General features: G+C 40.3%; 1 protein-coding gene across 7 annotated transcripts in view; it reads right to left on the bottom strand.

The window, feature by feature from the left end:
• The window catches only part of HHAT (hedgehog acyltransferase), a 349307-nt gene that overhangs the window by 241671 nt on the left and 81583 nt on the right, over nt 1-26053 (bottom strand). For 6 of the 7 annotated variants that reach the window (XM_050951880.1, XM_050951879.1, XM_050951885.1 and 3 more), the window contains one exon: nt 3897-3932. The exons of the other annotated variant lie outside the window; for it this stretch is intronic. In XM_050951880.1, coding sequence (XP_050807837.1) covers nt 3897-3932 — 36 coding nt within the window. The remainder of the gene's footprint in view (nt 1-3896; nt 3933-26053) is intronic. 7 annotated transcript variants of the gene reach the window in all.

Raw genomic sequence — 26053 nt, 5'->3', positions numbered from 1 at the left:
AGGTCCCATGGGAATCAAGACTGAGGGGAAAAACAACAGAGGAGAGTTGGCAGTTTTTCAAAGAGACGCTATTAAGGGCCCAAAAGCAAGCTATTCCGATGGTTAGGAAAGATAGAAAATGTGGCAAAAGACCACCTTGGCTTACCCTTGAGATCTTGTGTGACCTACAAAATAAAAAGGCATCGTATAAAAAATGGAAACTAGGTCAGATTACAAAGAATGAATATAGGGAAATAACACAGGAATGCAGAGGCAAGATTAGAAAGGCAAAGGCACAAAATGAACTCAAACTAGCTATGGGAATAAAGGGAAACAAGAAGACTTTTTATCAATACATTAGAAGCAAGAGGAAGACCAAGGACAGGGTAGGCCCACTGCTCAGTAAGGAGGGGGAAACAGTAACGGGAGACTTGGAAATAGCAGAGATGCTTAATGACTTCTTTGTTTCGGTCTTCACTGAGAAGTCTGAAGGAATGTCTAATATAGTGAATTCTTACGGGAAGAGGGTAGGTTTAGAAGATAAAATAAAAAAAGAGCAAGTAAAAAATCACTTAGAAAAGTTAGATGCCTGCAAGTCACCAGGGCCTGATGAAATACATCCTAGAATACTCAAGGAGTTAATAGAAGAGGTATCTGAGCCTCTAGCTATTATCTTTGGGAAATCATGGGAGACGGGGGAGATTCCAGAAGACTGGAAGGGGGCAAATATAGTGCCCATCTATAAAAAGGGAAATAAAAACAACCCAGGAAACTACAGACCAGTTAGTTTAAACTTCTGTGCCAGGGAAGATAATGGAGCAGGTAATTAAAGAAATCATCTGCAAACACTTGGAAGGTGGTAAGGTGATAGGGAATAGCCAGCATGGATTTGTAAAGAACAAATCGTGTCAAACTAATCTGATAGCATTCTTTGATAGGATAACAAGCCTTGTGGATAAGGGAGAAGCGGTGGATGTGATATACCTAGACTTTAGTAAGGCATTTGATACGGTCTCGCATGATATTCTTATAGATAAACTAGGAAAGTACAATTTAGATGGGGCTACTATAAGGTGGGTGCATAACTGGCTGGATAACCGTACTCAGAGAGTAGTTGTTAATGGCTCCCAATCCTGCTGGAAAGGTATAACAAGTGGGGTTCCGCAGGGGTCTGTTTTGGGACTGGTTCTGTTCAATATCTTCATCAACGATTTAGATGTTGGCATAGAAAGTACGCTTATTAAGTTTGCGGACGATACCAAACTGGGAGGGATTGCAACTGCTTTGGAGGACAGGGTCAAAATTCAAAATGATCTGGACAAATTGGAGAAATGGTCTGAGGTAAACAGGATGAAGTTCAATAAAGATAAATGCAAAGTGCTCCACTTAGGAAGGAACAATCAGTTTCACGCATACAGAATGGGAAGACACTGTCTAGGAAGGAGTATGGCAGAAAGAGTTCTAGGGGTCATAGTAGACCACAAGCTTAATATGAGTCAACAGTGTGATACTGTTGCAAAAAAAGCAAACGTGATTCTGGGATGCATTAACAGGTGTGTTGTTAACAAGACACGAGAAGTCATTCTTCCGCTTTACTCTGCACTGGTCAGGCCTCAGCTGGAGTATTGTGTCCAGTTCTGGGCACCGCATTTCAAGAAAGATGTGGAAAAATTGGAGAGGGTCCAGAGAAGAGCAACAAGAATGATTAAAGGTCTTGAGAACATGACCTATGAAGGAAGGCTGAAGGAATTGGGTTTGTTTAGTTTGGAAAAGAGAAGACTGAGAGGGGACATGATAGCAGTTTTCAGGTATCTAAAAGGGTGTCATCAGGAGGAGGGAAAAAACTTGTTCACCTTAGCCTCCAATGATAGAACAAGAAGCAATGGGCTTAAACTGCAGCAAGGGAGATTTAGGTTGGACATTAGGAAAAAGTTCCTAACTGTCAGGGTAGTTAAACACTGGAATAGATTGCCTAGGGAAGTTGTGGAATCTCCATCTCTGGAGATATTTAAGAGTAGGTTAGATAAATGTCTATTAGGGATGGTCTAGACAATATTTGGTCCTGCCATGAGGGCAGGGGACTGGACTCGATGACCTCTCGAGGTCCCTTCCAGTCCTGGAGTCTATGAGTCATTTAAATTCAGTGGCAGCTTGCTGTGCAGTGATTATACAAACAATAGCAAACCCAGTGTTATATCTCAATGGGATGTAAAATATTGTTGTATATTTTTATAAGAGTAACATCTAATTACATTCTTCAGTATGAAGTAATTGAAAGTGACTCTCCTGTGACAGAAGCATTGCTATTAACTTGTTTTTGGTACATCTACAGTCAATGTGATAATAGTCTCGCTTATGAAATTATTTGTATTCTTAAAAGATTCCATTGTTCATAGTCTGAGGAGACAATTCTCTTTACACCAATGACTTATTTTTGTTAAAAATAACTATAACTAGGATAGAATTTATAGTGTCACTGCAATGTACAATATTTTCAAAACTTTAACTGTGCACTAAAAATGCAGATTTGTTTCGTGATTTTAGTCATCTCTTCACTGAAGCCGGAACAACTATTATATCCAAAAACGACATTAAGAAGAACATTAAGGTTGCAAAGTCAAGCACTCAAGAATTAGGAAATGCCAGAATTAAGTGTGTCTGTGCAACATTAATTCAGAGCCATTGTGAGAATGTCTGATGATAAAAAATTTTAATTACAAGTTAACGTACTGGTTTTTCCACAGGACCCCTGTCTCATTCAGTGACGGATAGTGCTTAATAAGCAGCTATTAAATATTTTTTTCTCCTAACTTTCAATGTGTGGCCCCATATATTACTTACTGCAGACTATTTAAACCCTGCTCGGAACCCCAAATTATTAATTTCTTTGTGGGCTTTTCTATGGTGTTCATCACCATAGTATTTGAATGCTTCACAAACATGAATTAATGTATTGTCACATTCACGTATTTCTCTGTGAGATAATATGAACCTCATTTTACACACAGGGAACTGAGGCACAGATATAAAAAATAAAGGTGTCAACTGATTTTGGGTGCCCCATTTGGGATTGTAGGGTCTGATTTTTCAGAATGCTTAGCATTATGTAGCACTTCATATGTCAAAAGCACAGCTCCCATTCATTTCAGTTGCAGCTCTGAGTGCTTAACATTTCTATAAATCAGACCTCCATGGTTTCAAGGTGGACACCCAGAAAATGAAGAACACACAACGACAATTAGTGACCACCTGTTATAAGTTTGGTTTAAGGGACTTGTCCAGCATCACAAAGGAACTCTCTGGCAGAGGCAGGGACAGAATCCAGTTCTTCAGAGTGGAAGTCAACTGCCTTAACCATGAGACTCGCTTTCTCTTCCTGCAATTCCCTGCATCATTCACTACACACCTTCCAACTTTTGCAACAAACAAAGCTCAGTCCTACAGACAACTAACCCTGATTCATTGTCTGAGCACAGTCTGTCTTACGCATTGACTAAGACAGGTTTTCCATGGGGACAATAAAAAGCACTTCCCTGCCAAAAAGACAATCCCCTGTGAAATTTCAAGTCCTTGCACCAAAGTGATCCTGAGACCCTGGATCTTATCAATTAAATAGTTATAAGAACGTACTTAACATGGTAAAACAATGCATGTATTTTTGTCTTATCTCATTCTCAGAAATGGCTAAACCATTTTTGCTGAGATTTTCAAAAATCAACGTGAAGTAGACACCCAATATGGAAAATTTCAGGCTGAACAATTACAGTTTGCCAAAGCTGTAAGTAACTGAAAACAAGGTCTTATAAGGAAAACTGTCATATAGCCTTAAAAATAGGCACCACTATCAGCACTGCCTAAAATAAGAAACCAGCTGATCACTGGAGTTCTATTGCAGTTTAATGATATCATTAGCTTACCTGATAAGAAAATGATGCAGTCCAACATCAAAGCTTCTGGAAGAAAAACAATACAACATATTTTAAGTGCTCAGATACAAGAGTAATGAGTATTATAGAAACATTCAACCTCAAAATAATCAAATAAATTTAATTAACTACAATAAAATTACTTCTACATACTATGCACTGCAATGCCTAAGATAGACCAAAGAAGTATAACATACAATTTCATGTAATTTATGCAAAAACATACATGAAGCATCAGATAATCATCTAGAGGAAAGACTTGAATTCAGTTATATTCAAGTTCGAGAATTTCCGTGACCCAATGTCTGTTCAATAAGGCAGTGCCACACAGGATGGTGTTGTTCATGGAGAATATAAATCTGAGTCCTGGTGTTGACATTAATTTTTCTCTTAGCCTTTTCATAACTAGTAGGTCTGTGTGCTTCATGTAGTAAAGAGCTGTAGATAAAGGCAGATTCTTTTACGTGAACTGCTACATAAAAGCAACTACTCTTCTTCTCTAGGGCTGGTTTGTGCCATTCCAACAAAGCTGCACTAAAACAGTATAATCAGCCATGATGATTCCCTTGCACCTTAGACAGATGATGCACAATAATCTATAGCAGCCCCTGTGCTATTCCCCTCACCCTCAGGCTGACTTATAGGGCAGGTGCCTGAGGAAAGTGTGCCTGGAGGGGATGCCCTGTATCCATCTGACTTCTAGCCGGTGAAATAACCCTATGGACTACCGGCAACCAGTACAAGTTAGAGCAGCACCAGGGACAAAAGCAGTGCCTGGAGACACCAGGACTGAGCAGATATGTTTTCAGAGCCCCGGAAGCAAGCCTCCCAGCCCGGGTAGAGAGACTCAGGTTCATGCTATGCTGTTAAAAATAGCCATGTAGACTTTGCCACTTGTGCAGAAATTCCGGCTCTGAAGCCTAGGGAGGAGGAGGGACCTCAGAGTTCGAAGTCCAGCACAAGCCACAGCTTCGAAGCGCTGTCTACTCAGCTATTTTTAGAGCACTACCACGAGCCCTGCTAACCCAAGTCTGTGCACCCAGGCTAGGATGCATAGACATACAATGGTGGCTTAAAGCCATCTTTGTTCCTCTCTGCTAGATTTGCTCCAAAATACCTTTCAGCCAAATCTGGAGCATCCAGCCCTTGAACTGTAGTTGACAAATCAATAAAACTGCAGGAAAATTAGTCATCTGAATTTTTAAAATCTTCTTAGTATCTGCGTATACTTTTCTAAGGAATGTAGGAGATCTGCAATATATTCCCAGACCAGCTGGATATAAATAATGGCACAGCTATACAAGTATTGTTTATGGGCTAGATTAAACCTTGTTATAAGCGGAGTTAAAACCTCATCAACACTGATGCATGAACACATCCTTCTTCATTTAATACAGTTGTAAGAGACAGTTAAGGGGCCACATCTAAAACAAGGCCTAACAGAACCTGTCCAGAACCTAGCACCATGTAGGCAAAAGGTTCCACAGGTATTGTTCTAACCAGGTGGGTGGGCATGTCCATGGGCGAAAAAGACAAGCTGGGAGGGAGGACAAAAGACAGACTGAAGCAGATCAAGAAAGCCAAGCAACAGCAGCCTGTAAGCGAGGTGTGACCCTAGCCAGAAGCCCAAAGAGAGATTCTGATCAGAGTCTCAGGCTGAAAGAAGCTTGGACCTGTCAGTTAAGAAACTGCTCCTTTTGTTCTTGGTTTCTCCTGGAGAAACAGGACTTTGTAAATACACAAAATTACATCAAAGAAAATACCCGACTCCATCATCAATTTCTACTCCCAGCTGGAACAACCTACAAGGCCCAGAACTTTGACTAGACACCTAGGTCAAAAAGGACAACACATATATAAAGTCTTATTTCTGGTAAGGAACTTAGTTTGAGATGAAGGGTATGTCTGCACAGGGATTAAAAAGCCCACAACTGGCTCAGATTAGCTGACTTCAGCCATCAGGGCTTGGGCTCTGGGGCTGAAAAACGGTTGTGTTTAGACTCGGTTTGGAGCTAAGGTCTGGGACCCAGTAAGGATCAAAGGGCCCAGAGCTTGGGTTCCAGCCCAAGCCTGAACATCTACACAGCAATTTTTAGTCCTGCAGTCTGAGCCCCGCAAGCTCAAGTCAGCTGACCTGGGCCAATCACAGCTATGCCACAGGGCTTTTAACAAATCCTAACTATAAAGGCTTAAATTCTTTGCTATAAAATAATTGAAAGACTTTTAAAGCAATTAACTCTTGCTGTGCTACCTATTTCAAAACAACTGCTCACTCTAGCTGAGAACAACTTTTTTTTTTTTTTTTTAATATAACTAATGTCTGACATGACCCATTGAATATATGATTCAACCAGGGACATCAGCTATGCTGTTATCAGTACCATCCTGACAGAGATACATATCAAGCTTTCAAAACGTACAGAATTTTACATAGAACGGAATTACTTCTCATTGATTCAATGAAAAAAAAAAAAAGCAAACTCCCATTCCCCATGTAGCAGCTATTCGCATTACTGTTCTTGGAGTTTCTACCAAAGACTTGAGCATGGGCATCTTCAGGTTTTATATCCCTACTCATGCTGCCTTTTCCTGAAAGCATTCCCCACCTTTTACTTTGTAAGGTAACATGAAGAGTATACTATTACATTTCCAAATTCTTCCTCTTTGGACACACATCAAGATTTGCCTTCCATACGTCTCTAAAATTGTAATAGTCTTATGCAGTTATATTCTTCTATTAAATGGTGCATAACATGCATATTTAATTTTTCTGAAAGCCTTTGTGGTTAGGAGTAAAAACTAAGTATCTGTATTGGAGTTCAGGGGTGAGAAGAGCACTTTATGGTAATAGGATAACCGCACCTCTCAACAGGAGATCACCAATTCAAAAACAGCCTGGGCTGGCAATAACCAAAGCTGATAACTCTTGGGTGTCCTATGTGAAAAAAGCTGCAATGTCAGTCTAGTTTCAAGTGGGTAGAGATATGCACCATAAAACTGCCACCACTTTTGACATTGAATAGTCCCCATATTGGAAGTCTCAAGACAGAGGACAAAGACAGGAACAAGCATGGAGGCTGAACTCTCCTCACACTCCTGGATGTGTCCCATCCAGAACAAGGTTAAGGCACGAAGGCGGAAAGATTGCTGTTGACTTCTGTTGTACCTATTCTATGGATAAACTGGAGGACTTTTAGCTTCCAATAGTCTCAAGGCAACACTTTTCACAACAACAACATGTATGGTGTTTAAAAAACATAGAACAAACACAACTCAACTTTGTTTTGTATAATCACTCTCTCCTGTTGAGAGTGTTTACAGGTTTTATAAAATAGTTGCAAAGTTAAAATGAAAAATGAAAGCACAGGAAGACAGTAATTATGTATTACAAAAATTGGAAAGGGAGAAAAAAGTAGAGCCAGAACCTCAACTGTTGTAAATCAGCATAGACCCGCAGGACTTTGTAACCTTAATTTTGATCTTATGACACTGGTATAATTCCACTTACTACAGCAGAGTCTGAATTCACACCAATGTAAAGCAGGAGCAACTCTACCGCAGTAAGTGGAATTATACCACTGTAAGTAAGATCAGAATCCAGGCACTGTTTGAAAATGTGCCCCTGTACATTTTTGAACATGTAAGAAAATGTACAGCAAAGTTCTACACATCCAAAAGCCTGAAGAGCTAGGATTTGGGGAGGCTGGCTTATGAAAAAAATCTAACACTGACACATGTTGCTGTTCATATATTTTTAAAATACTACATATGTTTGCCTGGTTCACATCTGAAACAAAACAACCTGACTTCACAAGAAAACAGCAAGGGAAACACATATAGTGTACCAGACACTCCCTGGGTTACACAAGACCTGACTTACGCAAATTCGCACTTATGGAAAAAATTCCATAAGCCAGAAATAGGATTTTTGAGTTGCTGAAATTTTTGTGTAACGTACAGGTATACATTTCCGACTTATGCAAAATTCAAGTTACACAAGGCTTTCCAGAACGGAACGATTGCATAAGTCGGGGGGGGGAGGGCAATTATTTGTCAATGCTCACAAATTAAATGGGAAAAAGAGGAAAATAAGAGGACTATGTAACAGTTCTTAATTTTAATATTTGGCAAAAGTGAGGTAACTTCTGTAAATCACAAGGAGAGAATAAAAGCAGCAAAGAGTCCTGTGGCACCTTATAGACTAAGGGATATATTGGAGCATGAGCTTTCGTGGATGAATACCCACTTCATGGGATGCATGTAGCGGAAATTTCTAGAGGCAGGTATAAAAATGCAAGCAACAATCAGGCTAGAGATAACGAGGTTAGTTCAATCAGGGAGGATGAGGCTCTCTTCTAGCAGTTGAGGTGTGAACACCAAGGGAGGAGAAACTGCTTTTGTAGTTGGCAAGCCATTCACAGTCTTAGTTTAATCCTGAGCCGATGGTGTCAAATTTGCAGATGAACTGAAGCTCAGCAGTTTCTCTTTGAAGTCTGGTCCTGAAGATTTTTTGATGCAGGATGGCTACCTTTAAATCTGCTATTGTGTGTCCAGGGAGATGGAGTGTTCTCCTACAGGGTTTTGTATATTGCCATTCCTAATATCTGATTTGTGTCCATTTATCCTTTTCCGTAGCGACTGTCCAGTTTGGCCTACGTACATAGCAGAGGGGCATTGCTGGCATATGATGGTGTATATTCCATTGGTGGACGTGTAGGTGAAAGAATCAGTGATGGTGTGGCTGATCTGGTTAGGTCCTGTGATGTTGTCGCTGGTGTAGATATGTGGGCAGAGTTGGCATCGAGGTTTGTTGCATGGATTGGTTCCTGAGTTAGAGTTACTACGGTGCGGTGTGTAGTTACTGGTGACAATATGCTTCAGGTTGGCAGGTTGTCTGTGGACGAGGACTGGCCTGCCACCCAAGGCCTGTGAAAGTGAGGGATCATTGTCCAGGATGGGTTGTAGATCACTGATGATGCGTTGGAGAGGTTTTAGCTGAGGACTGTATGTGATGACCAGTGGAGTTCTGTTGGTTTCTTTCTTGTCTTGCAGAAGGAGGCTTCTGGATACATGTCTGGTTCTGCTGATCTGTTTCCTTATGTCCTCATGCGGGTATCGTAGTTTTGAGAATGCATGGTGAATATTTTGTAGGTGTTGGTCCATCTGGGGGGTTGGAGCAGATGTGGTTGTACCTGAGTGCTTGGCTGTAGACAATGGATCATGTAGTATGTCCGGGATGGAAGCTGGAGGCATGAAGGTAGGTATAGCGGTCGGTGGGTTTTCGGTACAGGATAGTGTTAACGTGACTGTCACTTATTTGCACCGTGGTGTCTAGGAAGTGGACCTCCCGTGTAGATCAGTCCAGGCTGAGGCTAATGGTAGGCTGGAAGCTGTTGAAATTGTGGTGGAATTTTTCCAGAGAGTCTCCTTTCCATGGGTCCAGGAAAAGTAGGAATGCTCTTATATAGGAAGCTAAACCTCAAATTGGAAGCATTAGCACATTCAGTGAAAAAGCCATGCTGCCAATTCTCAGAAAAAACAGACAATTTTACGTATCTAAAAGCTAAACACGTGCAAAACTGGGATTAAGTTTCCCTTTACAGTGCAGTCAGCTGTGAGCCCTATTGTGCCATGGATGCTCTTAACTTGCTTTTGATGGTTCTATTTCATTTGTAGAAATCCCTTCTAGACTTATTTTTTAATTTTGAAAGTATACCCAGTTTGATTCAGTACTTGTATAACTTGCCTTTCACTAAAATACTGTGCATCTTACCTGTTGAATTATATTTGCTTATTACAGGCCAAATCCTCATCTAGTGTAAATCAATATAGCTCTGTTGACTTCAGTGGAATTATGCTGATTTACTGTAGCAGAGGATCTGAACCTATTTTTTTATTTTCCTACTACAATGTATTACAGTTCTAGAGTGTTCATTATTTGTATTGCTGTGGTGCCCAGGAATCCCAGTCATAGACCAGAACTCCACTGTATGAGGCTGAGAACCCAATCTCACAGAGAAATATTGGGAGATGATGAGCACCTAGAGTTCCACTGACTGTCAGAGAATTGGATTCTCAGTCACTGCAGCTCTAGGTAATGGAAACTAGGGGTGCTGAGCACCACTCTGGATCATGCCAATTAAGATAGGTCCAATTTCAAACTGTTAGAATAATAAACTAAATTTCAGTAACATATCCTTTAGCAGGATGATTGCATTACTCGCAACAACAAACCCTGGATTCTTATGCTATATTTTTCAAAACACTCTCTCTCTTGTTAAGAAACTACTTGAATGTGCTGTGAAAGAAGGATCACTAAATAATCATTTTCAATTTCTCCCTATCACTGATGAGCTAGATGCTATTCCTGGAAACAAAATAAAAATTAAGTGCAAGCATAGCACATCTGGGAAATGTCTGGCCAACTAGTCTTCAACAAAGATGTACATTATGATCAGAACAAATACAATCATTATGCAAATCTTTTCCATGGACTGACTATGTCACACAAAGATAAACAAAGCATGGCCAGACTCTTTTCACTTACCCCCATGTAAAAACAGGGAGTAACTCCAGTGAAAGCAATAGCGTTACACTGGTGGAAGTTCGATCATATCAAGTATAGTCTCATGGATGAGAAACGGTTACTTTCATCAAGGGTGAGCTGTCTCAATACCATCTGCTCACGTGCATGGTCTGGGTTCTGACACTTCTGATGGTCTTGAGCACTTCTTGATAGCTTTTGTTGTTAATGCCACTGAACATCCTCGGGTGATGGGGCAGAGGGCAGATGCCTGATCTTATTCTAAAATGTGAAAAATCTATTTCTCTGCTCAAGTGGCAGAACAAATGAATCATAAGGTCTCCATGGAATTGCAGTCTGAAGAGTGGTTCTTACTCAAACCTACTCTCAGTCGGTCCTGCTATAATGTGCTATATGAGGGAAATATGAAAAAAACAGAAGACTGCTCATCTTCATGGACTGAGATTACAATAAATGTGGAACTGACCTGAGACTGGCAAAGTATCCAGAACTCTCATTGACCTCAACAGGAATTGCAGATGCTCAGCACATCTAAATATTAGGCCATGTGTAAGGAAAATAGAGATACAGATGATGTGGGGGAGGGCATACATTCCCCTTATATTAATGGATACCAGGTACATGCTGAATACTTTTGAGAAATGTTCAAGAATCCCTGATTCCTTTAATAGCATTACCTCTGAACGATAAACTGTATATTCAGTAACTATGTAGATTCTGATCTAAGAGCTAGGATTGTGCACTTGACTTCTCAAACGAATTTCAACATGCTTTTTTCAAAAGCAGACATTTTTTGCTTGCCTGAGCCAGTTCAGTGTATGTTTTATAAACCATTTTTCAGCAGCTTCTGCACACGGACAACAAAAACACAGGCAGCCCTTTGCATGCAGAGCAGCATGCCATTATTTTAATTTTTGGTTTGATTTAAAATAGGGGTGGGTGGTTGAGTTGTCATTTGTAAAAAGGGCTCAAAAATTAGCAGTAAGTGTTGGCAGGTAGGAAACTATATAGTGTGTGTTAAGGAATACACGTCCATGGAGTTGTCTGGTATTTTAGCAAGGAGTCTGCCACTAGACCTTAACAAACAGTTGTGCAGCCTCTGCCCCCTAAGTGTTAAATGGAAAGTTGTAAATTCTACAGAGAGGAACAGATTTCAAATGTAACATTATCCCATGTTTTACTAGAGCAATCTTAGTCCTCATGTAATCAGGCACCACTCCATTTAATTCAATGGAGCTAGTTACCACGTACGACAGTGGTGAATTTGGCCAGTTGATTAGTCAGCATGTAACATATCAATATTTTTCTCCCCTTTTGTGCATTCCATTTCTCCTAGCAACTTCACCACCCCTCCCATTCATGACATTTCAACAGCTGATTCCCCCACCCATCCCGTCATTGTAAATGTGGGTAAAACAAATCAGCTCTTCTTGCACACTAGAAATCCCATCTAATTCACCTAGACTCAGAGGAATCAGGTTCAGTTTAATAGAAAGGAAACATCTGCACAACCAGCCATGGTATATTTCCATAAACAGAACGTGTTTTTGAGACTAAATCTGGCATTCTGCCAGCTGAGTTGCTGACTAAGAGCCTCTCCACACAGAATAATTTGTATTGGCACCTGAAGTTTATTGAACTATAGCTGTTCTCAGTGAGACACTGCTTGTAATAGATTGTTTCTCTTTTCCTCTTTCTCAGGGAGTGTCTTGTGGCAGTGATGCCCAACAGGCAACACAAACAAGAAAAATTCCTTGACCGAAAGATGGATTTAGCACTACTAAACCCCTTTTTCTTGTTTTATCTAGTTTTGCTAATTTCCTTTGCTATGCTGCCTCCAGCAATCTTCTAATTGGTAATCCCTGAAGAATGAAAGTGTCCAAAACATGAATAATGACAACATTCTAAAAATGTTCAGTGTCAGCTGGGCACATATAATTTAGGGGCTTGTCTGCAGAAATAGACGACTGTGAGAAAAGCAGATAATAAACCAGGATACGGACTTCATTGTTGTCTGTTTAGTGTCCTAATGAATGGATTTAAAAAAACACTGCTAGAGCAGGAACTCCTGGAGGGAAGGGGCATATATTTAAAGTAACTACTGTAAATATTAAAAAGTAATGAGCTCTGCCAATTTATTTTATCATTATTAAATATAATTCTCAAACCTAGAATTTTAAAGGTACTTTTGCCTATAGCCTATATGAAATCAGAGTTATTTCCCCCCGGCCCCCCAAGATGTGCAACAAGAATTAAGCTGTGAGACCTAAAACTTCACTGCAGATCTCATCTGTCCGGTGACATATGGCATGGGTATTCCCAAATAATACTTAAATCAACAATGATAAATTAATGCACCTGCCATCTCTGCTAAGGTATTTGCACAGTGCAACAATGATGATTACATCATAAAATATATAATATAAAAGCCAAATAAGACAGAGATCCAAATAAGACAGCATAATTAAAAAGCTAAGATAATATACTATTTGCTGGCAGTCTTTACAATAAAAAAAATAGCTCTAAGTATGTGTTTCAAATCACTAGTTGAAACTGGTGAGGCATCAGATGATGCAGATAAACTCGTGAATCCAAACACACAAAGTAATCCTCAACAAGCATTTATCTAAATACAAGAATTATGTATTCAAATCCAATCTTTACAAAGAACACTGAAGTCAGTAGAACTCCTCACAGACAGCTGGACTGGCAGATCTCAACACAGGCTTAGGACCCATTGGAGCTTCTACTTTTTATACAGTCTTTACTCAGGCAAAACTCCCACTGAATGTTGCCCGAGTATGGATTTTAAGATCTAGTTCATCAATCCTTGGTTACATAATATGTAGTATAGAAAAAAAAATCACAGCTGATCTGTTATGCTTATCATGCTGTTCTAATAATCTCATTTTCAGGGCCAGAAGGATGATCCCATTGTTATATCTTTGTCCAGAACCTAGTATAAAGGGGCCTTGAGATACTATAGCATGTAATAACAACAAAAGCTCTTTTGTCCTAGTCATAAGAGAAGTTTTTCAGACTTTACCACAAATATTTAAAATGAAAGAAAACATGATTCAACAAGGTGAGAAAATTGCTGCTTCAGGGAATTCACTGTACTTCTAAACATCACGATTTTAAAAGTCAGCTTGAGCCTAGATCTCTAGCTTCAGTGGAGTGTGTCTTTTCTCTGCAAGTGGTGATCCCAATGCTTAAGCAATCTGCAATGCAGCAAACTCTGGTACTGGCTGCCTTCTTTTCTTCTCAAAGTAGTAAATGTAACCAGAGGGGAAAGAAAAATATAAAGACTGCCCAAGCTTTTATCTCATGTCCTTATCAAGCAATTTCTTATCGTCATAATAAACAGGACTTTGAATACATAAGGACAACCTTATCATACTCCCTGACACATGCTCAAGGATTTACTGGAGTTTAAGCACTTCAGTTTCCTGATAAACCCTTCTATTTAGAATTCCCATTCTATTTCTTCCCTGAGTGATTTAGCAATGCCATCATTCACTTCTGTCTGTGTTCAATATTAGAAAGCTTCCTCCTACAATAAAGTTGTCTTGTGGTTTCCCACGTTCACGGAGCAACCAGAATTTCTCCTTTATTAAATTATGAAATTTTCAAGTATTCTTGATTCCTAGAGTTCACTGTTCTGAAGAATGCTGTTCAGTGCGCCATGATTCTTTAGGCCCCAATGTTGCAAACTTTGATGTACATGCTTAACATTACACATGAGTAGTTCCACTGAGTTCAGTGCCAGAACACTGCAATTCACCCCGACTTTTCTCCTTGCAGATAAGCATGGCCTGAAATGGAGTCACAGCCAGAAGCTGGGGCTTTTAATAGCAAGGCGGTGGGAACTCTGGGTGAAATACTGTCCTCAACTGAAGTCAATGGCAAACCTCCTGACTCTAGGCATGTGGTACTCTGGGAGATGTAGCTCAATAACTAAGTAGTCATTTTGATGCAGGCATGTTCATTTGTGATTGGGTCAACTGATATGATTTATATTTTTAAAACTAAAATACCAGGACAAGTTATCTGATTAGCTGCACCATATGAGATTAAGTGATTGTATATTGTCATTTTGATGAAGAGGAAGATTTTAATTATTTTGAGTGGAAAATCATTACTGATCTCCTCCTACAAAGGAAGAGGGATCAGCTAAATATCCCAGACAAAAATCTCTCAGCAAGATTTAGTCATTGCTGGAGGTGGCAGAAGAGTAGACAGAAAACTGGCTCAAGTAATGAGTTTTATACTACAAGTTTACCTGCTTGTTTGTGAAACATTTTTGCAGATAATTTCTTATATTGAGTAGTCAATGTTTCTCTTTTGAATTTTTCTAACTTTTTAATCCTCTCTCAAAACAAAAGTAACTTTAGTTTCAACTTCCCTGGTTCTTCAGAAAACTCCCAACCTTTCCCAGGTAGTGGATGAAATCCTGGCTCCATTGATGTCAAGGACAAAACTCCCATTGACTTCAGTGGAGCCTGGATTTCACTCTGTTCCTTTTGTAAGGAGCTCCTAAAGCTTGACAGATTGTCTTGACTGAGCCCTCTCCTTTCCAACAGAGGGATTTATTAAAAGCTGTTAGCCATTTTCAACACATTGTTGCCCCTTTTTGATAAGTGGCTAGTTAAAGTTCAGGATTTTGGGCACGTTCCAGTTGGAAAAAGAAACTGATAGAGTCTGGTATTTTCTTTAATGCAACCTTGATTTACATATACAAAGTCCTGCTCTTCTGAACACAGGAGGAACCAAAAACAAAAGGGAGCAAAGTCTCAGCTTTATGTCTTTAGCCAACATCAGACCTCAAAGCTCTCTCTCTAGCGTCTTCCCAGGTTACACTGTGCTCACAGACTACTGCTTAGCTTTCTTGGTTTTGGCTTTTGCCTCCCTCTCTGTTCTCCACATGTGCATGCACGCACACCAATACTAACAAAACCCTCCACTAAGTCCAACCTCTCAGCATAACGCTATGACCACTGAGAAGAGGCAGAGCCTAAGGGTAGTAAGTCTCATAGCCAAGATCTACAGACTCAGAATCACTCATCGGCACTAAAAACAACTCTGGAGACATTCGGACTCAGGCTGGAACTTGGGTTCTGAAACTCTAACCCAAGTCACAACATCCATACAGCTGTTTTTAATGTGAGCCCGTGTCTGTAGACCCAGGCTCTGAGACTTCCTGCTGCCTGTTTTAAAATGCAATGTAGATATACTTTTGGACTCCTTGGGGGAGCAAGGATTGAAGCAACAGGAAAGTCACATCCCTGCAGAGCCAGTGCCAAATAACTTAGCTGTGATGAATGAGCTCCAAGGAGGTGTCAAGATGCAGGTGGTCTTTGGAATCTCCACATGTAGTTTCTACTGGGCTGGGGTTACTGGTGAATAAAGCCCATTGATTTCAAGTGACAGTAACAAAGCAGCAGCCGCAAGCAAATAATTACAATAATTATGCAGTTTGGAGTTGAGCAGCATTAGGAGCTTCATTATTACTTCTTTTTACATTCCAAAGAGATAAATAATAGATTTTTCTCTAGTGAAGAGATTTAATGAGCCTTTCAAAGCTTTAATATAATCAGCAAGTTAAGCTGTACTGTAGGTAGGAAGAACTGGCATACACACTAATTTAATTGACGTCAAAAGCAGTTAACTTTACTGTCTATGTCAATGAGAATGACTAACCAGAGCAGAACAAAAATGGCTTTCATTTACTCAAGTGACATAGAGGCTCAAAATAATGCTTTACATAGGAGAGCTAGTTATACAATTTGATAATATTTAATGAAAAATGCAGCAGATAAGAAATCAGAAAAAATAATATTGCTTTCATTCTACTTCGAAATAAGTCACTGTACTTTCAACACATTGTACTAATTCTGTGCTAAATCTCCCATGCAAATTTAGCTACACAGGTTGGGTATTTTGATACTGACAAGCTGAGTAAATATTTGAAAGCTGTATTTATTTCACACTATCCGCCTATACTGACATGCTGAGGAACTGTAATCACATAAAACTAACCTTTGTCTTTTACGTTCTTTTCAAGGCTTAGTCACATATGAAAGGATTCAGTAATGGTTACTGGAACTGGAAAACCCTTAATACAAGGCTAGAATAACACCATCTTTGCTCACCTTCTTCACACCAGCAGTCCCATTCAGCTCAATGGGATTTGCTGGCATGAGTAAGATGAGCAGAATTTGGTCTCATGTCCCAGTCTCACCAAAAACATCTGAGTGCTACTTGAATCAGTCCTAGTTAAGAAACAAACAATCTCTTAAAATGTATTTTGCATAAGCACATTCCAGTCAACAAAACACTATTTAAATGGATGTATAACCTTGAATAACATGGAGATCGCACCACAGTAGAATTTACATAGCATCTAATGTTTCTTCGTTCTGCAGTCTGAGCTCTGGGACCCTCCCACCTTGCAGGGGCCTAAAGCCCAGGCTACTGCCTGAGCCCAAATGTCTATACCACAATTAAACATCCCCTCAACCTGAGCCCAGATCAGCTGGCAGAAGCCAGCTGTGGCTTTTTAATTGCAGTGTAGACATATCCACTCTGACTGCAGTAGTTATTAAATGATACACTGTAAATGTATTGGGACAAATTATCATAGTCCATCTATGGATCTGCATTCTTCACAACAGCTTTATATATGTTAATTGTTTTCTTTCATCTGACTATCTGTGCCATAATATTTTATACAATGGAAAGTTATTCCTTCTGGTATATACATAAATTACTAGTTATAAAGGCAGGAACTCACCCCTGGAGTGCCCTCTGATAGGTTGCAGAACCCCAACTGTGTGTCTGCCTCAGTTCCCCTTTCTGTGGTTTCACTAAGTCCAATGAGGTTTATATATATTGAACTGTACTCCTTCAGGGATCTAGTTTATTGAATCCAAAGGCAGAACATTTTACACAAATAAACTTTCTCCCCAGAGTCCTCGCTGTGTAGGGGGCAGGGCAAAGAAGGGAAAGAGGACCAAGTTAACCTTTGTCTATCAATCCCCCTTAAGTCCATCTACTGCCTTGCTACTGAGGCCGTCTTGCCCTAGAATCATCTTCTGGAGTCAGGACCTCTTGTCATCAGCTGGGGAAGGGTTCTGCATCTGCGTTCAAGGTCCCTGAAGAGTTCAAACCACAGCAACCCTTCAGCAGAACAGCACATAATTCCTTTCTGATCTGGAGCTCCTGCTGCTACCTGGTGAGGTCCTCCTGCTGGGACCAAGTTTTGCTAGGGATTGTCATTCACAGCTTTCCTGCCTTCCGGAGTCTCTTCCTTGGATACCTTTCCTGGTGAGCTGCCTGAATAGCTGCCCTGAGAAGCCCTCTCCCTTTAGGAGCTCTCTCTGTCTCCTTAGCATAGTCTATCACAGGTAGGCTAGGTGCCTGACCCCCTCAGGGGCCAGCCCCCATGACACTAGTTTTGTAATATTATTGCTCTGTAGCAATTCTGGATTTTTTCCACAGAGTTATTACAGACAAAAGGCAGACTTTTTTTTATTTCCAAAAGAATTTCCTTTAAAATAAAAATGGTAGAATATGGGTGTGTATTCAATATTTTGAATATCAGTGAGTGCTAATGAGTGATACTGATACTTAAATATTTTTTAAAACTCAACTAATTCAAGATGATCATCCCAGCAACATTCTGTCTAATTATTATTTAGCAGTCTTCCAACTGAGTAGACACCTTATATCAAGCTTTTCATTTTTTAATGAAAGCTCACTCAATATTAAACTAGCTGCAGTGACATGCAGATTGTTTTCTTGAGAGATTCTAACTTGTAGGCTTCGTTTCCTTTACCATTTTAAATTGGTCCATGGGCCACCAACAAATTTCAACATTCCACCATCTACTTCATTCTAATGTATAAATATTGACTTGATTTAACTAGTAGGGTTTTTGTTCATTTTTTACATTTTCTAGCTAATTCACTGCCTTCTGAAAAGGTGACAATCATCATGTGCCTAATGACCATCATCCTGCAAAGAAATGAGGTGAAACTCTGGCCCAGTGAAGGCATGGCAGTTTTCCGTTATTTTAACGGGGTCAAGATTTCATTCCATTTATTCTACCTTCTAGAAAAAACAATGTTTTCGAGATAGGATTTAGAGTAGGAGGGAGGGAAAGAGAAATGATAGAGTGGTTCTGTCCTCAGCACACTATACATTCTAAAAATGGTACATTTATTTAATAACTTGGCTGAAAGCCTGAAATCTAATTAAACATAAAATAAATAGCAACCTGAACTTACTAAATTCATGGTTAGATTATAAAATTCACTTTTTCAGTGCATGTCCTTAATAATGCATTTCATCAGATATTACAACACATACTTTCTTTGCTAATGAAGTGATGCACTGTAACTTGAAGGATTATGTTTCTGCCTCCAAAATGATAACAGCATAATGGAAGTTTGTCTCCATCCAACCTCAGTAATCACTGTAAATGAGCTGAAAATCTCAAATGCTATAGAAAAGAAATGGATCTCAAGAGATAGGAATAATACCTGTCTCAAAGGGAATAAAAATTAATTGTTGCTCTTCCTCGAGCCAAATTTCTCCCATGAGTCAATTATGGTTCTTAAAAGGTCTTTGCAATTTCATTGAATGTTTAACTAGCAAATGGTACAATATAGACTAGGAGTAATATTTTCAAATCCACCTAAGGGCCAGATTTTTAAAAGGCATGTCAGCGCTTAATGCCCATTGATTTTAAAGGGAATTTGGTGTCTAAATACTTTTAAAAATCTGGCCCTAAGTGACAAAGTCACTTTTGAAAAGGGGATTTTAGCTGTTAAGTCACTTGGGTATTTTTGACCCTAGGTTTCCTTTGCTTTTGAAGATACTACTCTCTTCACTGCCTTCCTAACACAGCTGATGTGAATGGAACCAGAAGTTCACTATTCAGCACCAGGAACAAACCCAACAGCTGCCTGTCTCAAAGAGCTCTACCAAGCTAGCACACATGTAGAACAAGCCTCCTCACCACCCAGACAATTTGTGGCTAGATTACAGAAGGATTTGACATTCAGTTCTGCTGTCGTCTTGAACCAAACAAGCAGGTATTGGTATGTTCCTCAGGAAACTCAGTGGGAAGGAAACAACTGAATCTCCAGCACCTTCAAAGCAAATACTGACACTCCTAAAAACCTAAACCAACCTAACAAAAAGCAACAACAAAACCCCTATAATTTGCATGCCTGCACATGATAATCTCAGAACAAATTTGAAACAGCAGATGTGGTACATTTCTTTCTTTATGACATCCTATTATAGTGGAGCCCTTCTGACAGGTGGTTAATGTCAGCAAAAAGGGCCAGTTTCAATATATCTAGAGTCCCTCTTGACAAATAACTAAACTGGATTGAGGCCCCATAGAAAAATTAACGTAGCTTCAACAGGCAGAATTTCCATACTGGCAAGCACCCCAAGACTGTACAAACAAGAAAATCATAATAGGGGAAAGAGAACACAGTCAAACTTGGGAAAAACACAGCAACAGAATATATATGAACATAAAGAGCAAAATGCCCCCCAGTTCCCTTTCCAGTAACTTTGGTAGTAATCTGTTCTGCTCCCTATCCATCTGCCAGTGCATATCCCACAGGTGACAGTTCCTTGACCAGCCCACCTCATCTGTTCACCAAACCTCATTTACGGTTTGGATCAGCAGGCTGCTATAAGCCAAGTACCTCTTTGCAAATCTGTCTCCATTCCCATGGGACCTGGGCTGGTTCACCTGGAGGGATCACCATCTAAACCAGTTTGTTATTTAGCGTTAAGGTGATGGATAGGCAGGGCCCCACCAGAGCCCACTCAGCTCTGCTGCTGTTCTCTGCATTACCTTCACAGCGAAGTCTCCCCAGAAGGGAAGCCAAGAGCACTTAGGACCTTTAAGCAGAGTCCAAGCTGCTTGGAAATGAGCTCTTTGCCACCAGCTAAGAGCTACTTCCTTTTTCTGAGCCTCTCTGGGCCTACAACCCCTCAAAATCCAAGTTCATGAGTTATGGTGACTCCTCACTAGAGGATTGTTGGTAGGCAGTTTAATTCAAATTAAGGTCTCTATGGCACCACTTTTCCCTTTTCAGCAATACAGGAAGTAAAGAGCTCTTTCCTCACTAGCTTCTGGACATTAGTCTTACAATAGAAACAATTTTCAAAACTGCAGGCGTCTTAAAAAAACCCACCTGCATTCTTTAAACATATCCTGATTAACTACAAGTACATGCAAACACAAGGTCTCCTTGGAAAACTTTTTTCATATATAGTTTCTACAACTGATCTCAGGTCCAATTCTTTCTCTCTCTCTCTCTCTCTCTCATACTCACACCCCTTATTGACTTCAGTGCGTGTGTGCACAAGTGAGGGCTTAATGCGGCCCTTAGACTTTAAAGTATTTGGGTTTGTTCCCTCTCAAATTGGTAATATCTATTTCTTGTATTTACGGATTTCAAACACAATCCATCAATTAAAGGGAGGTTAATTACTAAAACTAGAACATTTCAGCATTGTAAGAGAAATTCTTTCTAATTCAAGGTTGCTTTGTAAGTAGCCCTTTACTATGTTTAGGTGATCATCTAATACATTGAGATTTTTGGTGCACAGGTAGTTCTGAGGTGAACACTTTGTTAAATGAGAGGGGTGAGGATTCACTCACTTCAGCAGGACAGAAATTCAAAATCATCCTAAATAATTATAAAACAGTTTTACAAATGCAGCGTCTGTGATAAACTGGAAAACTTTCACCATTAGCCTTTTGCCATCAAAGACTAGAAACACCCTGAAAATGACATTCATAATCTGTGGAGAACAGAGAAGGAAGCACAAACTTGTCTTGCCTTTTCTCATCTTTTGCTTTTAGCTGCTGGTTAAGTCCCATTGGAGGGAAGGGATTTCAGAACAGAGAGTCAGAATTAAAGGAAATTATCCAGAAAGATCTGAGCTTCTTGGAGAAAGCTGCTAGACCACTTATAGGGGTTCAAACATTGTTTTTCTATTCAAAACAAGTAAATTTTGTACAATATGTCTCTTCTGAGTCCCACAGGAAATCCTCTCCCAAGTTGAAAGACAGCAGCACAGCTGCTAATATAGTCTTTGGGACAAATGCTGCACCAGTGCTCCCTTACAAAGTGGGTGGGATTGGTGGGCAGATCCTAAATATGCTGGTCATATTCTCACTCTTCCCCCAATCTCTTCCCTATACTGCTACAGGAGGTGTGGCATTCTCCTATGCAGCCTCTCCATGACATGCAAGGATAGGCAGAATTTGCCCCTAAACTGACCCTTGATCATCTCTTTCATATGGAAATTCTTATGATGAATCAGTTACAGAAGAGTTTCTCTTCTTTTCCCAAGGTACATCCCAATTAAAAGTTATATGGCTACAATTTTCCAATGGTCCCATGGAATTTGAGATGCAAATTCTGTGATAGGAAATTCAGCCCTGATTCTCCAATCTCTCAAGCCTCATAGCAACAGTCAATTAATTTAAAGACCCTGCATCAAGGTCAAAGAATGTTGTGGCCCCAAAAGAGAAATCCAAAGCATAACACAGGATTTTGTTACAATATAAACCCTCTGATACTGCATAGACTGCAGTTGAAGTGACATCAAAATGTCTAAAGCAGAGCAGGCAGCTGATAAATGACTGGGTTTCCAATTGTTTGTTGTTCGTCATAAAAAAAAGTTACACACAATCAAGCTGGTCTATCAGGCTCGCACTCAGGGCCTTAATATTTGAGAGTCTTTTCCCTTGAGTGAGCAGTATGAAAAGGAGAAACATTTTCTCATATGGTCTTTTCTAGCAGACATAAAAGACAACTGGAGAAGTAACTGCAATGGTAGGAAGCCTTTAAGGAAAACAGTAAGGGAAGGCAGAAGATAGTATCTGGATGAGAAAGGGACAGTGTGGTGAGGCGATCACCCCAAACCCTGAGAAAAGGGCTGGAACAGGCTTTGAGGCTGTGCAGACTGGCAGCCAATCAACAAAGGCCTGTAGGGAGCCAATCAGGGCAGAGAAGAGGCAGCTAATCAGGGCTGGGCAAGGCCCTATATAAAGGCTGCCTAGCAGAGGAGAAGTCAGTCTCTCCCTGATTAACAAGGGAGAAGGACTGGTTCCTGAGGTAAGGAGCCAGCACCTTGGAGAAAGCAATGCTGGGCAGGCTCTGGGGAGCAGGAGAGAGCTCCAGCCCTGTTACCTGTCGGGCTGTGACCCCTGCTACAAAGGGCCGAGAAGGTGCACAGGGACAAAGGGGAAGTGGCCCAGGGAAGAAAGGCGGACAAGAGGGGAACGAAGGAGGGTAGAAAGAGGTTGCCACTAGAGGGTCCCTGGGTCGGGACCAGAGCAGTGGGCATGCCTGGGTCCCCCCTTCCCTCCAGAAAACTGTGGCCAATACAGACTGCAACTTGCCCCTGAGCTAAGGGGCTAGACTTTGGGGTTGTGGTTGGCCACTCCAGCAGCTGCAAGAGGAAAGACTGCTGTTAAACCACCACCACTCAAAGAGGGTGAGACTGGAGTAGTGGGCACTGACAGAGGTCAGTGTCCTGAAGAGGACACCGCCGAGCAGGAAGCAATGCGGGTCCCAAGGCAGCAGAGCAGATGGTCAGCAAGACACCACACGCAGAGGGTTCTCCATGACTGAATAGAGCTAATTCCTGGAGCAACCAGTGGGAGGTGCCAGCAGTGGTGAGTCTTGACCCTATCACAGGCAGGTACACAGACACTTACCACTTAATAGGCCTGTTTTATACTGCACATTTACAGTCAGGAATATTATTAACCTACAGCAAATTTCTAGCCTACAATTTACAATTCCCTAAGATCTAGCGTAAATAATATACTCTCATCATATAAAGGCAAATAATCCATTAACAATAAGGAGGCAGATGACCTAGATTGATCTAAACAATCTCCTTCAAATCATAACCCAGCTGCAACTATCTGATGTCACCAATATATCTGTGGGATATTTTTAACATATTACTATTTTACACACACACACACACACACACACACACACACACACACGGCAAGAGTAGCTACTTTTTCATCACACAGCAAGTCAATGCACGTTGTTCCAGCAACATTTTAGCTGCTCTGTTGGTAACACAACACAACCACAGAGTTTGGCTCCTGCCCTGCAGGCCAGCACATTCTGCCTCTAGGCAGAAGCATTTCCCATCTGGTCCATGCCATACTCCAAGATTTTTTATCTTGAGGATAAGACTGAAGTTCCAGCAGAGAACCATGTTTGCTCTCCGTGAGCAGGGTCTATCATTTAAAGTGGCACAAATCTTTCTCCTTCTTTCTGGAGACACATCGCTTCAAACACCTACATGGACAAGAATTAGGGTACTAAGCATGGAATGCAATCTGGAATCTGTTACATGGCAGCTCAAAATGCCAGACCTTTCTCCATCCCCTTGCTCAACACATTAATGCTCCTGGCTGGGATCTGTTTTACCACTCTCCAATTACATTTCCTCCATTCTGGATGTACAAATCAGAAAGATATCCCTAGAAAAACCTGTCTCCGACAAACTCCTTCCTACCCTTTCCTGGAGAGTTCTCATCTTCAAGGCTTCACTGAGCCTAGGATAAAACAATGTCTTAAGACCATTTTTTAAGAAATGTCTGTTCCTACCCCCATATTTGCCTCCAAACTGTAATACAGTATTTTGCAGATGCCAGAATTGAAACATGTTTAAGTTTGTCTGTGAGGCCAGTAAAGACTGGACCCTAGATAATACAGAGTCGTTCAGGTGGAGGGAATCAGCAGGGAGAAACTCAGACTGCACTATTCAAGGAGGATGGGGAGCTGTGGGGGAGCACCACTTACCCAAGAAAGGGAGAGGAGGAAGAAGTGTAGCTGTGTTTCCTTGTCTCCACACTGTAGTCCCTAACAGTAAATGTCTTCCTGTCAGGGGGAGTTTATGGTGTTTCCATAGAATTTCAAAGTACATTGATCATCTACTTTTGCATATGCATGTGCTCCATACTCACCGAACAAGTAGGATGGGCACATAAAAGAGAGAAACACTTTTCTTCATAAACAGCATATGGGCTAATTAACATTTCTGGAAAATGTTTAACAGGCTTCTCCACTGAATTCTCCTGCAGGAATTATCCTCTGTATTGACACACTGAAATTAGCAGGTGTTGTAATGTATATTATTTATCTGTTAGATTCCTAGTTTCCAGACCTTTAATCATCAGTATCCCACTAGGAGGGCACTTTTTCAACCAGAACTTATTTCTGAGTATCAGTGTAAAGCTGTTAGCGCCACAACGGAATTCAATCTCTTCTAGTTTTACTGAACTATTTGCTTGTAGCCTAAGGATCTGTATAGCAAGTATTAGACTAGAAGGATTTCTTTAAGCATTTTTAAGCCTCCAACAATACTGGTTGTTATCACATGTGCTTAGCTACCTTGATGTTACAATATTCTTGCTAATTCTCTAAATAAAAGGCAGTTTGATTCCCTGTGGCTGAAATTTGAAAATGCAGTCATTAAGAGTCAGTTAGATACTCTGTCCTGGTCTGTCACTGAGCTATTGTCCCATCTTGCATAAATCCAGAGCTGGATATCACACTAGTTTCACAAATGCAGTTAGTTTTAATTACTATGATAATACTGCATAATGTGCTAGTAAACTTTAGTAAAAACAATGACATCTTAATCATATGAAACCTCACTACCATACTTAGTAACTGTATCCTTGATGAGAGCTGTAGAGAGACTCCTGATTTTTTTTCCATAAACATTTTTGAAATAGTAAAGTAAAAATTAGCAATAGTCTACTGTCAATAAATAGGGTAACATGCCTCTTTATTACTATTTTTATATGCATGCATTTTGCAATAGACACTCTGCTGGATAACTGTTTAGTGTCATATGGGAAGCACATGGATTGTTTCTCTGCAGTCTTCTTTGTTTCTTGAGCTCTCCTAATATTTTCAGCAACAGACCATGGGATTTTTCTTTCTGGTCCCAAGATGTTCTATATGCTACATCGCACCATGAAACAGGCAAGTACCAATCATTACTAGGAACTCCTGCATAAATCTGCAACGCAAGCATCTCTGTTTCTGTGCTTTAAGGACATGAGATGCTGGTGTAAGAACAAAATCAGTCTGTCCAACCTACCAGGAACAATACTTAGTGAAATCCTTACTCAGCTGATATCCTTGCTTTGCGTGTGATATTAGCATTATCCTCCTAATCTCCATAGCCTCACATTCTACTATACCTAGAGGCAGCACGCATCTATCAATGTGAGTATCATCTTGCTTTTATACTCTCTGAATGCCATCTTTAAACCGCTGTTTCACTGACAGTGTCTGCTTGTCACCACTACACTCTTTTCTGTATTTGCTTTATGTATTTGGTAATATTCTATTCCCCACCTTAGCCCTAAGAGTCTTTACCAGCCTCAGATTTTTGTTGTTCCAAAAAGCCAGATTCTAGTGCAAGTCTTCATATTGCACACCATTAAGAGCAGGCCCCATCCTATTACTACTGTAATTGTGACACAGCTGTTGAGGGTAGTCATTGAAGCCTGGTAACA

This window comes from Gopherus flavomarginatus, chromosome 4 (genome assembly GCF_025201925.1).
Source record: "Gopherus flavomarginatus isolate rGopFla2 chromosome 4, rGopFla2.mat.asm, whole genome shotgun sequence".
NCBI lineage: Eukaryota > Metazoa > Chordata > Testudines > Testudinidae > Gopherus > Gopherus flavomarginatus.
This window is presented reverse-complemented; position numbering and strand designations above follow the sequence as displayed.